Source organism: Hyperolius riggenbachi, chromosome 8 (genome assembly GCF_040937935.1).
Source record: "Hyperolius riggenbachi isolate aHypRig1 chromosome 8, aHypRig1.pri, whole genome shotgun sequence".
Taxonomy (NCBI): Eukaryota; Metazoa; Chordata; class Amphibia; order Anura; family Hyperoliidae; genus Hyperolius; species Hyperolius riggenbachi.
The window spans coordinates 41,569,110-41,581,240 of record NC_090653.1 but is presented as its reverse complement, the minus strand read 5'-3'; the positions used below and the strand labels follow the sequence as shown (position 1 = coordinate 41,581,240).

At 47.1% G+C, this 12,131-nt stretch overlaps 1 protein-coding gene across 1 annotated transcript in view; it reads right to left on the bottom strand.

The window, feature by feature from the left end:
- PRRT1 (proline rich transmembrane protein 1) overlaps positions 1-10,944 on the bottom strand; it is a 44,215-nt gene extending 33,271 nt beyond the window's left edge. The window contains 4 exon segments of the mRNA XM_068250289.1: positions 1,259-1,462; positions 1,464-1,553; positions 1,555-1,583; positions 10,736-10,944. Coding sequence (XP_068106390.1) covers positions 1,259-1,462; positions 1,464-1,553; positions 1,555-1,583; positions 10,736-10,754 — 342 coding nt within the window. The 5' untranslated portion in view covers positions 10,755-10,944.
- Positions 10,945-12,131: the final 1,187 nt, after the last annotated feature.

Genomic DNA, 12,131 nt, shown 5'->3' with positions numbered 1-12,131 from the left:
GAACTAAAAAAAAAAATAAAAACAGCAAACACACAGCAGTCCAGTTTTTTCAGGAACTTCCCATAAATGTTTTGGTGGACATTCTTCTTGTCTGCTGTGATTGGCCATTTCTGAATAACCTCTCTAAGCTATGCTAATCCACTAGCCTGTAACAGAGGTCATGGGCCCGCCCTCACTTATTTATTCTGCACACCAATGCCCCATGGTGCATCATCCCTCCCCACGCTACTTCACAAATTGAATATAAAACTGCTTAGGATGTTAGGGAGGATTGATTAAAGCATCAGGAGGAAGTTCCTTAGTGTCAACAGCAAGTCCTGTCTCTTTGCAGCAAAACTCAGGGATAGAGTGTGTGTTTTGCAGAGTGGTGTCAGTAACTAGGCTGTTTTGGGATCAGTTTATTGTAGAGTGTTTAGTTGCTCATCCATGCCCTCATCATCTCCCGCCTTGATTACTGCAACTCCCTTCTGTCTGGCCTCCCCTTGAACTGCATTGCCTCCCCTTCAATCAGTTATGAATGCGGCTGCCAGACACATCCATTCATCTCAACGCTCTGCATCCTCATCTCCTCTCTATAAATCCCTGCACTGGCTCCCTATATGATTCAGGATAAGTTTCCAGATTCTATGCCTGGCCTATAAATCTGTTCACAAAACCTGGCCCAACTTACAAACTCTTGGAGCTTGTTTACAGGTATACACTAGCTCGTCCCCTCCGGTCCTCCAATGACCTTCGTCTAACTTCCTCACGCATTTCCCACTCCCATGAGTGCCTGCAGGATTTCTCAAGAGCTGCCCCCACCCTTTGGAACTCCCACCACCCATCAGACTTGCCCCCCTCTTTTATCATATTCAAACAAGCCCTCAAAACCCACCTTTTCAAGGTGGCCTTCTCACCCCCTATCACACAGTAACTCTCTACTGAATACTTATTCCACAGTCCGACCTTGTGTGTCCACCTCCCCCCTTAGCTTGTAAGCCCATACTTGTATTACTGGGTCTACCTAACCAGACCAAAAATCACGATGATCATGTATTTTGTACATTGTTTGCCTTGTATAGCCTTGTCCTATGTTGTATTACCTTGTTACGTCTCTCATCCTTTGTATCACTGTATGTATTTATTGTCCAGAGCTGGGTAATTTGTTGGCACTTTATAAATACAATTATTAATAATAGTTCTGCTTTAATTGCATGCTCATTTTATTCCATCACACGGCGAGATATTTTGTAGGAATGCATAGTATGTGGTACTTACCGTTCCCATAGGGGTAGACTGGTACGTAGGCCGTGCAGGGCTGCAGGTGCATAGGGTAGCCTGTTGGTTGCTGCACATACCCTCCGACCGGCATGGTCCCCGTAGAAGGGTGTGTCTGGACCACGTACCCCTGGGGGGCTGGTGGTGTTGGCCTGTAAAAGGGCGTCTCCTGAAGGTATCCTTGGGCATCCTGGCGGGTAAGGGTGGGCACTGGCTGGCTGGGGTGGTGGATCATTGTAACCCGGAATAACCCCATTGCAAGGGCCCTCCCCTCCTGGCTGATTGTAAGGTGGGGGGAGAGCTGTGGGGTCCAGAGTCTGGAGGGCCTGAAGATAGCAAGGAGGGAGAGAAAGAAAAAGTGAGAGACAGATAAAGGCAGAAAGAGAAAAGAGACAGAGACGGAGGGAGAGAGAGAGGGAGAGAGATGAGAGGGGGGGGGGGGTGGGGGGGGGGGGGGGGGGTGGGGGGGGGGGGGGGGGGGGGGGGTGGGGGGGGCGGAGGAGAGAGAGAGAGAGAGAGAGAAAGAGAGAGAAGTGAAGAGAGGGAGGGAGAGAGAAGTGAAGAGAGGGAGGGAGAGAGAGAGAGAGAGGTAGTGGGAGGGAAAGAGAGAGAGAGAGAGAGAGAAGGGAAGAGAGAGAGAAAGAGGGGAGGGGGAGAGAGAGAGAGACAGAGGCCCATATGCAATTCACTTTTTCACCTGAGTTTTCTCCTAGGTGATAATTTTTCATCTTCAATTTAAAATAATATTTCCAGCACTTTTCAACTAAAAAAAGTACCAAAAAGTAAGCAAAAAAGCACTATCAAAATTATTTGGGTATTTTCTTGCTTTCTGGTGGCTTAAAATGCATTTTATTGACAAGTTTAAAATATCAACTTGGAGAAAACTAAGGAGAAAAAATTGAATTGCATATGGGCCCAGAGAGAGAAGGGAAGGGGAGGGAAAGAGATATAGAGAGAGAGAGAGAGAGGGAGGGGGAGGGGGGGAAAGAGATATAGAGAGAGAGAGAGAGGGGAGGGGGGGAGGGAGAGAGAGAGAGAGAGAGAGAGAGAGATGTGGGAGAAGGAATAAAAATGAAAATGAGTGTGTAAGAAGAAGAATGTGAATGAAAAAATGAGAGAATGGGAGGAAGGAGGAGAGAGAGACCCAGGGCCCTATGCAATTACCAAACTCGCCAGCGCTAAGTGCTGGAGAGTTCTTAAATTAGGCGTCAGCAAGGTCGCCTAATGCAATTGCATTTAACACCCCCCCAGGGCGGAAAAGAACTCGCTTGGGCGATATAATCGCCCAGCAAGTTACTTTCCCCCTATGCAATTGCATTTTGCACCCCCGGGAAGCGATGCTTCCCGGCAAACATAGGTGCTAACTTCTCACCTGCTCTGAGCAGGCGAAAAGACCTGTCGCTGCTGTCAGCGGGCTGATTTTGGCATCTGGGAGCCTCCTTTACTAAGGAGACCCCAGATGCCAGTGATTTAAATAGATAAAGGAGTCAGCTTTGACTTCTTACCTATTTAAAATGTAACAAAAAAACATACCTCCATCGTTCCCGTCTCACCTCATGTCCCACGCCGCTCCTCCGCTCATCTCTGTCTCTGTGAGTATTCTCGGAGCCCGGCAAAGCATCTTTGAGTCTCCCGCCGGGGCTCCCCATTCGTCCACTAGGTGGCCCAATGAGAATCATCCTGATTCTTATTGGTCCAATTAGAATCAGGATGAATCTCATTGGGCCACCTAGTGGATGAATGGGGAGCCCCGGCGGGAGACTCAAAGATGCTTTGCCGGCTCCAAGAATACTCACAGAGATGAGCGGAGGAGCGGCGTGGGACATGCGACGAGACGGGAACGATGGAGGTATGTATCTTCTGAAGGTCCCGCGGTAGCGACGAGCGGCAGGAGGCGACGGGCGGCGGGTACGAGCTTTGCGATGATGCGCTGGCTCTTGCTACGATGCGCGCGCATCTACCCGGGGAGCGAGGCAGCAGTGGTGTGGTGCTGAAGGACAGCTCCCCAGCACTAATGCCTCGCTCCACATCGCTGGCCACACAGGAGCATCGCTCAGCGAATACCTAGTATTCGCCTGAGTTATGCTCCTTTACGCAAGGACATCGCTCAGGTGAAACTGGCAATTGAATTTGCCGGTAAATCCTGAGCGATGTGAGGAGATAAGAAGCTCGCATGTTTTCAGCTTCTTATCTCCTCGAATTGCATATGGCCCCCAGAAGGTTAGAGGCAGAGAGAAAATTAAGGGACCACTATTACAAAAACGTGTAAAATTTAAAATACATACAATTAAAATGCACATTTTCTATGTTGCTGTCACTTGAAGAGGAACTCCAGTGAAAATAATGTAATAAAAAAGTGCTTAATTTTATGTATAAATGATTTAGTCAGTGTTTACTCATAGCTCATCTTTCCTCTCCCTGATTTACATTCCGACATTTATCACATGGTGACATTTTTACTGCTGGCAGGTGATGTCACTGGAAGGAGATGCTGCTTGCTTTTTTGGCAGTTGGTAACAGCTGTTATTTCCCACAATGCAACAAGGCTCCCACAGTGTGATGTCAGAACCTCAGAGCTGTGAGGCGCTGACATCACACTGTGGGAGGGGTTTCACCACAATATCAGTCATACAGAGCCCCTTGATAATCCGTTTGAGAAAAGGAATAGATTTCTCATGGGAAAGGGGGTATCAGCTACTGATTGCGATGAAGTTCAATTCTTGCTTACGGTTTCTCTTTAAAATAAGTAGTAAAAAGCTGACAGATCTGACAGATTTTTAATCCATCTCCTCGTGGGGGATTTTCAGTATTACCTTTATCGGTTACAAAAGTCTTTCCTGGAAAGGGTCTACTATGAAGATATTAGCAAGCTTTCCTATTCATTTGCAAATTACTTCGGCAGTTGGACTGCAAAATGCAGTTCAGTAAGTGTTTTTGCGAATAAAGAAAGAACCGAAAACCCCCATGAGGAGATGGACTAGTCCAAAACCTGACAGATCAGTCAGATTTTCAGTACCTACTGTAAGTGACAGCAACATAGGAAAAAAAATAATTTATAGTTCATTTTACTCTGGGAGAAATGTACATTTACATGTATGTATTTTAAATGTACATTTTTTTAGTGATAGTTGTCCTTTAAATAGACACTGAAGCGAAAACATTTTTATGATATAATGAAGTGGTTGTGTAGTTCGGATAATTACTAGAACATTAGTAGCAGAAAGAAAATACTCTCATATTTTTATTTTCAGTTATAAAGCTTTTTTTTATAACATTGCATCATTCTGTAATATTTGCAGTTTACACACTACCCAGCATTCTAAATGATTTTACAGAGCAGGCTAGTGAACTTTTGACCTGTCCTCAGCAGTAAAAAAAAAAAAAAAAAAAAAAAAAAAAAAAAGAATACAGTGCCAGACAGTTGAGATGATAAGCTTCAGAAGTCAGAGCTCTCTGCGACTTTGAAAGTCGTGGAGCTCAATGGCTCTTTTGCATAGATAACAACTGGAGTTTCGTAACTCTTCCTGTACTGGAAACAATATTACACTTATGTCTCTGCTCCTAATATTTTATTTCTTAGCTGTACTACACATACAAATCATTACATCATAATTTATTTGCTGGGTGAGACAGAGAGCGAGAAGACAGAGGAAAGAAGGAAAGGCAGAGAGAATGAAGAAGAGAAATGTAGATGGATGGCAGGAGGAACGTGTGAAGGAGTGGCAGAGAGGGTAGACATACACTAAACCATTGTAAACTCCATCCAACACATAATATTAATCTGGGAATATCTTTCACTTTGACTGCTCAGCTTTGAGTACCGCTAGCTTTGTACCGCTCAATGTGGTGTAGACAATACAATAATACAATACAATAACATTTGTAAAGCGCTTTTCTCCCATAGGACTCAAAGCGCATAGTTGTGTCTCAGATTAATACAGGGTTGCAGGCTGGGTTGTGTTACAGAGGAGATAGTCAGATGTTCATGAATGCCAGACTAAAGAGGTAGGTTTTCAGTTTAGACTTAAATGCTTCCAGGGATGGAGCTGTCCTGATTGGGTGTGGCAGGGAGTTCCAAAGTGTAGGGGCAGCATGACAAAAGGCTCTGTCTCCAAAGGTTTTGAGGTGGACTCTGGGGGTGACCATGGTGTTACGTCCTTTTGATCTAAGATTGTGGGGGTGTGTAGAGCTAAGAGGAAGTCGATTGCCCGCTGTTCTGGCCTACGCTACATCAATAAGAAACAGCCTCTCCTCATCAACCTTCAATTGCTTCATCAGTCAGATCAGTCCAGACTGGGTTGTGTTTTTAATAGAGGATTTTTAGTAGATTAGACCTTAGTCAAAAACTTTGTACTGGACAACTGAGAGTGTGTGGCTAACTTTGTTGTGGAAGTAAAATGCATATGGGGAACAGAGGAAAAGGAAGGAAGAATAGTTTATACAAGAGAGCAAGAGGAAGGAAGTAGAAGCTATACAGGAAACCAAGAGAGGGAAGAAAGGGAGGGAGGGAGGAAGGAAGAGTTTATACAAGAGAGCAAGAGGTAGGAAGTAGAATTTACACAGGAAACAAGGAACTGAGGAAAGGAAAGAAGAAAATCAGAAGAGTTCTTACAAGAGAGCAAGAGAAAGGAGAGGAGGTAATGTATACATTATACAGAGAGAGAAGGGGGAAATAATGTATATTGGAGAGACAAGAGGAGGGGGGGGGGGGTACATAGCAGAAAGAGACAGTAGGAGAGAGACAGTGAACAAAAAGCAGAGATAACATGGAAAAAGACTAAATGAGGGGTAGCAGGGTGAGAAAGACAATGAAGAAGAGATAGCATAGGAAGACAGAATGAATTAGAGAAAATTTAAAAAAACAAAACAGTGGGGGTTGTGGAGAGAGAAAATGAATAAATAAATAAAAATGAATGGAGGTTGATACGATAGGAAAAGAACTGGGGGAGTGGGAGTGATAGAGAGACATGCGGTGGAGTAGAAATTGGGATGGTGGCTGTTAAAGAGTAACTGTTAGCCCCCAAAGTGAAATTTAAATCTGTACAGCAATGTTTTATTTAGTATTAAAGTGATCAAAAAAGCCAATGCGTTCTGCAAAAATCAATATAATTTTGCTACTATGTAGCCTTTTGCCCACGCTAACGACGCAAAGCCGCATATCAGATACTGATGACGAGCATGCAGAGCATGCCTATGTTTGCCCGACCCCCCTCTCCCCCCCAGGACCAGGTGCCGATCTATTTGCACCACAAACAGCTGACCGCTCTGACACGGAGAGAGAGCGGCAGCACTTCCAGCGGGAGCACCGCAGAGCAGCCGCCGCCGAGTCACATGTGAGAGAATCACATGTGAGAGATGCACGGCGGCGGCTGCTCTGCGGTGCTCCCGCTGGAAGTGCTGCCGCTCTCTCTCCGTGTCAGAGCGGTCAGCTGTTTGTGGTGCAAATAGATCGGCACCTGGTCCTGGGGGGGAGAGGGGGGGGTCGGGCAGACATAGGCATGCTCTGCATGCTCGTCATCAGTATCTGATATGCGGCTTTGCGTCGTTAGCGTGGGCAAAAGGCTACATAGTAGCAAAATTATATTGATTTTTGCAGAACGCATTGGCTTTTTTGATCACTTTAATACTAAATAAAACATTGCTGTACAGATTTAAATTTCACTTTGGGGGCTAACAGTTACTCTTTAAAAGACCTGACCTGATAGGGATATGGAGGCTGCCGTATTTATTTCATTTTAAGCAACGCACATTGGATCCATCTGAAAATGGCGCCTGCGAATAATGGCGCACGGTGTTGCCGCTATCCGTTTGTCGCTTATCGCTATTTAAAGTTAAAGCCTTGTCGTTATTTAGCGTTAACACACAGAATCCTCTCTGTACCTATCCCTAACCCCCCCCTGGTGGTGCCTAACCCTAACCACTTCCCTGGTGGTGCCTAACCCTAACCACCCCCCTGGTGGTGCCTAACCCTAACCACTGCCCTGGTGGTGCCTAACCCTAACCACCCCCCTGGTGGTGCCTAACCCTAACCACCCCCCTGGTGGTGTCTAACCCTAACCACCCCCCCGGTGGTGCCTAACCCTGACTTTGACGCTGTTACATTAAATCCATTCACCGTTTTGCATTTAAATAACATCTGCTGTTTGGCATTTGAACGGCGCTATTGATAAATAACGTTAGTGTGTGCCACTATTGATAATAATGTTAGTGTGTGCCGTTTTTCTTCTTTTTTCCCTGTGCGCCATTATTATGCAGTACTAACGATAAATAGCGATAAGCATATCTTTTTAATGCGGCGCTATTTTTATGCATAGGCGCTGTGCGCCATTATTCACTGATCCGACACACATTGCCTTACTGTCCTGCTCATCCTCTGCCTCTAACACTTTAAGCCACAGACCCTGAAGAAGCATGCAGTTCAGATGTTTGACTTGTTTGACTGTATTTGGTGCATGCTTGTTTCAGGCCTGTGATTCAGACACTACTAATGTTTAAAAAGAAAGTAAATATGGCAGCCTCCATATCCCTCTCACTTCAAGTGTCCTTTAAGGGAGAGCTTGGATGGGAAATGGGTAGAGAGAGAGAAAAAGATATAGAAAGTCCTGCAACTTCCACCTTCGTAACATCTGTAAGATTCGCCCTTTCCTGACCTCTGCCACCACCAAACTCCTCATCCATGCCCTCATAATTTCCCGCCTTGACTACTGCAATGCCCTGCTGTCTGGTCTCCCTATGACCCGAACAGCCCCACTGCAGTCCATCATGAATGCAGCAGCCAGAATTATCCACTGCTCCCATTGCTCCACTATGGCGGATCCCCTCCTTGAATCCCTCCACTGGCTTCCTATCCAGTCCAGAATCAGATTCAAGATACTGTGTCTGACCTACAAATCTGTCCAGAAAACCTGTCCAACCTACATTTCCGATCTTACTCAGAGGTACACACCTAGCCGCTCACTCCGCTCTTCCAATGAACTTCGCCTAACCCCCCCCCCCCCCCCCCCCCCGCATTACCCAGTCCCATGCATGCCTCCAGGACTTCTCAAGAGCTGCTCCAACACTATGGAACTCCCTACCTCCACCCATTAGGGCAGCCCCCTCCTTCAACATCTTCAAGAAGGCCCTCAAAGCTCACCTTTTCACTCTGGCCTACCACCCCTCACAAGTGCTCTAAACCCACAGCTGAACTCTGGTCCCCTACCTTTCGTGTCCTTACCTCTCCCTCTAGATTGTAAGCCTTTGGGCAGGGTCCTCCTCCTTTTGTGTCCTACCTGATCTTGCACCTCCATTACTGTACACCCATGCTATGCATCTGAGTGAACCTAACTTGCCTAATCTCCATGCTCCCCTCCAATGACTGACTAAGCGTTACCTTGTACAGTACTCATACTGTGCTGCGTGATCTGGTTTTCCTGTATTGTCATATTGCTGTATGTCACCCCTAAATATTGTCTGTAACCTAAACTAATGCCCAGCGCTGCGTAATATGTTGACGCTTTATAAATACAATAAATAAATAATAATAAATAAATAAATAAAAAGCAGGTTGTAGAAGGGAAGTAAGACAAGAAGGAGAGAGGGAATCACAGGGAATGTATGAAAGGAAGAGGGATGAGGAGAGAGAGGGGAGTGACTGAGAAAGCAGGATAGAAGAAGTGAGAGAGACAGAAAAGGGGAATGAAATATATGTAGAGTGAGAATGACAGAGATGCAAGCAGGGGGTGAGAGGGAGGGGAGGACACTGTCACACACAGCTGCAGTTTACACACCCCGGGGCAGTAACAGGCCACACAGAAGTGACTGGGGCAATCATCTCACAGCTGCCTATATATAGATACGTATACACTGTGCACACGTACATGCCAGGTGTACACTGTGCACACGTACATGCCAGGTGTACACTGTGCACACGTACATGCCAGGTGTACACTGTGCACACGTACATGCAAGGTGTACACTGTGCACACGTACATGCAGGGTGTACACTGTGCACACGTACATGCAGGGTGTACACTGTGCACACGTACATGCCAGGTGTACACTGTGCACACGTACATGCAGGGTGTACACTGTGCACACGTACATGCAAGGTGTACACTGTGCACACGTACATGCAGGGTGTACACTGTGCACACGTACATGCAGGGTGTACACTGTGCACACGTACATGCAAGGTGTACACTGGAGACATGGGATGCCAGTGTTAGGCAGTAGAGGATGCAGTGATGTGTACACTGTGCACACACATACATGCAGGCTGTACACTGGAGACATGTACACTGTGCACACACATACGTGCAGGCTGTACACTGGAGACATGGGATGCCAGGGCATGCATGCAGGCTGTACACTGGAGACATGGGATGCCAGGGCATGCATGCAGGCTGTACACTGGAGACATGGGATGCCAGGGCATACATGCAGGCTGTACACTAGAGACATGGGATGCCAGGGTATACATGCAGGTTGTACACTGGAGACATGTTCACTGTGCACACACATACATGCAGGCTGTACACTGGAGACATGGGATGCCAGGGCATGCATGCAGGCTGTACACTGGAGACATGGGATGCCAGGGCATACATGCAGGCTGTACACTGGAGACATGGGATGCCAGGGCATACATGCAGGCTGTACACTGGAGACATGGGATGCCAGGGCATACATGCAGGCTGTACACTGGAGACATGGGATGCCAGGGCATACATGCAGGCTGTACACTGGAGACATGGGATGCCAGGGCATACATGCAGGCTGTACGCTGGAGACATGGGATGCTAGGGCATACATGCAGGCTGTACACTGGAGACATGGGATGCCAGGGCATACATGCAGGCTGTACGCTGGAGACATGGGATGCCAGGGCATACATGCAGGCTGTACGCTGGAGACATGGGATGCCAGGGCATACATGCAGGCTGTACGCTGAAGACATGGGATGCCAGGGCATACATGCAGGCTGTACACTGGAGATATGGGATGCCAGGGCATACATGCAGGCTGTACACTGGAGATATGGGATGCCAGGGCATACATACAGGCTGTACACTGGTAACATGGGATGCCAGTGTTAGGCAGTAGAGGATGCAGTGACGGTAGTGGTACAGCGGTTCATGGATGTGCAGCCTGATAGCACAGAGTGTGTCTGGCCTAGCTCAGTGTGACCCTCACATCTGAGGGGTGTCCTCCCCCCCCACTGACATCACCCCTTTCCTGTCCTGGCCCCAGCTCTCCCCATCCTTCCAGCTGTGAGCAGCACATTTTTGGGGAGGAGGAGGATGGTGATGATGGAGATGGTCTCGCCGGCAGGGGCTAAGGAACACAGATACACAGAATGACATTCATGGCAATGCAGGCAGAGGACAGATGCAGGATTTGATGGATAAGAACAACACTCCAAATTGCTCCCAACACCCCCCTCCATCTTTTCTCCTTGCTCAGCCCATGATCTCATCAGTATTCCGGCCGTCCTCACCTGTCTTCTCGCTGGACATGTCTGTTTTGGGAGGGAGGGAGCTGTGCTGATTTTTGGGGGGGTCCTCAGATGGATTTTGGCAGGAAGAGGGGGTCTCTCCTCGCCCCCTGTCAGTCTCCCCCCCTCAGTTTCTCTCTCTCCTGATCCTGCACCAATTCTTCCTGCAGCAGCAGCAGCAGAGGCAGTCTGTGTGTGTGTCGCCCTCCCCTGTCTCTCCTCCTCCTCCACCAGTGGTCCCCCCTCTCTCTCTTCCCTTCTCTGAATCCTCCTCTTTCCTCTAATTCCCCTTCCCTGTGTCCCCCACTGTTCCTCTCTCCTCCACCTCCGTTTCCACTTCTCTCTCCCTCCTTCTGTCCCTTTTTCATCCCTCTTTTTTTTTGTCATTTTGCTTTTATCGCCTCATATCTTTTGATTTGTTTTTTTCTTCTTTTGTGTGTGTGTGTTTTTGTTTGTTATTCCCTTGCATTTGTTTTTAATGCCTTTTCAATTTTTTGTGTCCTTCTCCCTCCTGCTGGCTGTTCTCATTGTAAAAGGTCACTTGTCAAAAACAATAGGATGGCCTCACGCAGATGATGTCAAGGATTTCGGCCACAGACCACCTCTCCAAGCCCCCCAATCCCTTCTAAAGGGGGGAGCCCAGATGTGTAGTGACATCTCAGCAGGACAGGCACAGAGATGGCAGGGGTGGCGACACAGGGCAGGCGGATGCCTCTGGTCTTGTCCTGCTGCTGGGAATTGTCACAGGGAATGCCAGGGTCGGCGCAGATGTGCGTCATTCCACCAAGTTATGCAGGATTTCAAGGGGGGGGATATTGTGAGGTTATAGAAATACAAACCCATTTTAATAAGGATCTTTGAGGCCCTGCCATCCAAATGCATAGGCTAAAGACCCGCCATCCACATGCATAGGCTAAGGATCCATACATAGAGATGCTGAATAATCTACACCAGAACAGAACTTCGGTGAGCATTTTGGGTGACATTTCTAGGAATGATCGCTGTACAGACATACAAATTTCGCTACAGATTTTCTTTAAAGAGGAGCTGTCAGCCATACTATCTTGGAAAAAAACCCCACATACATAAGTAGATAAATACTTGCTCTACTTACATAACATATGTATTGCACTGTCCACGTTTTGATTTTAGTGATTTTTCTACAGTAAAAAAAAAAAGAGAAAATCCTTCTTTGCATTTTCCATTTTAAGTATGGCTATATTGAAGCCAATCCTGATGTTATTTCCTCCCTTACTATCCTTTGCCTGATTTGCCCGCCCTTCACTATAGAAAGTGCATTGTCTCAGCATGAGAAATATTGGCCAATCAGAGAAGAACAGAGGTGTGGGAGGGGAAAACAGGAGGGAAAGAGGCTGAAGCCAATCAGGCTGCATTAGTT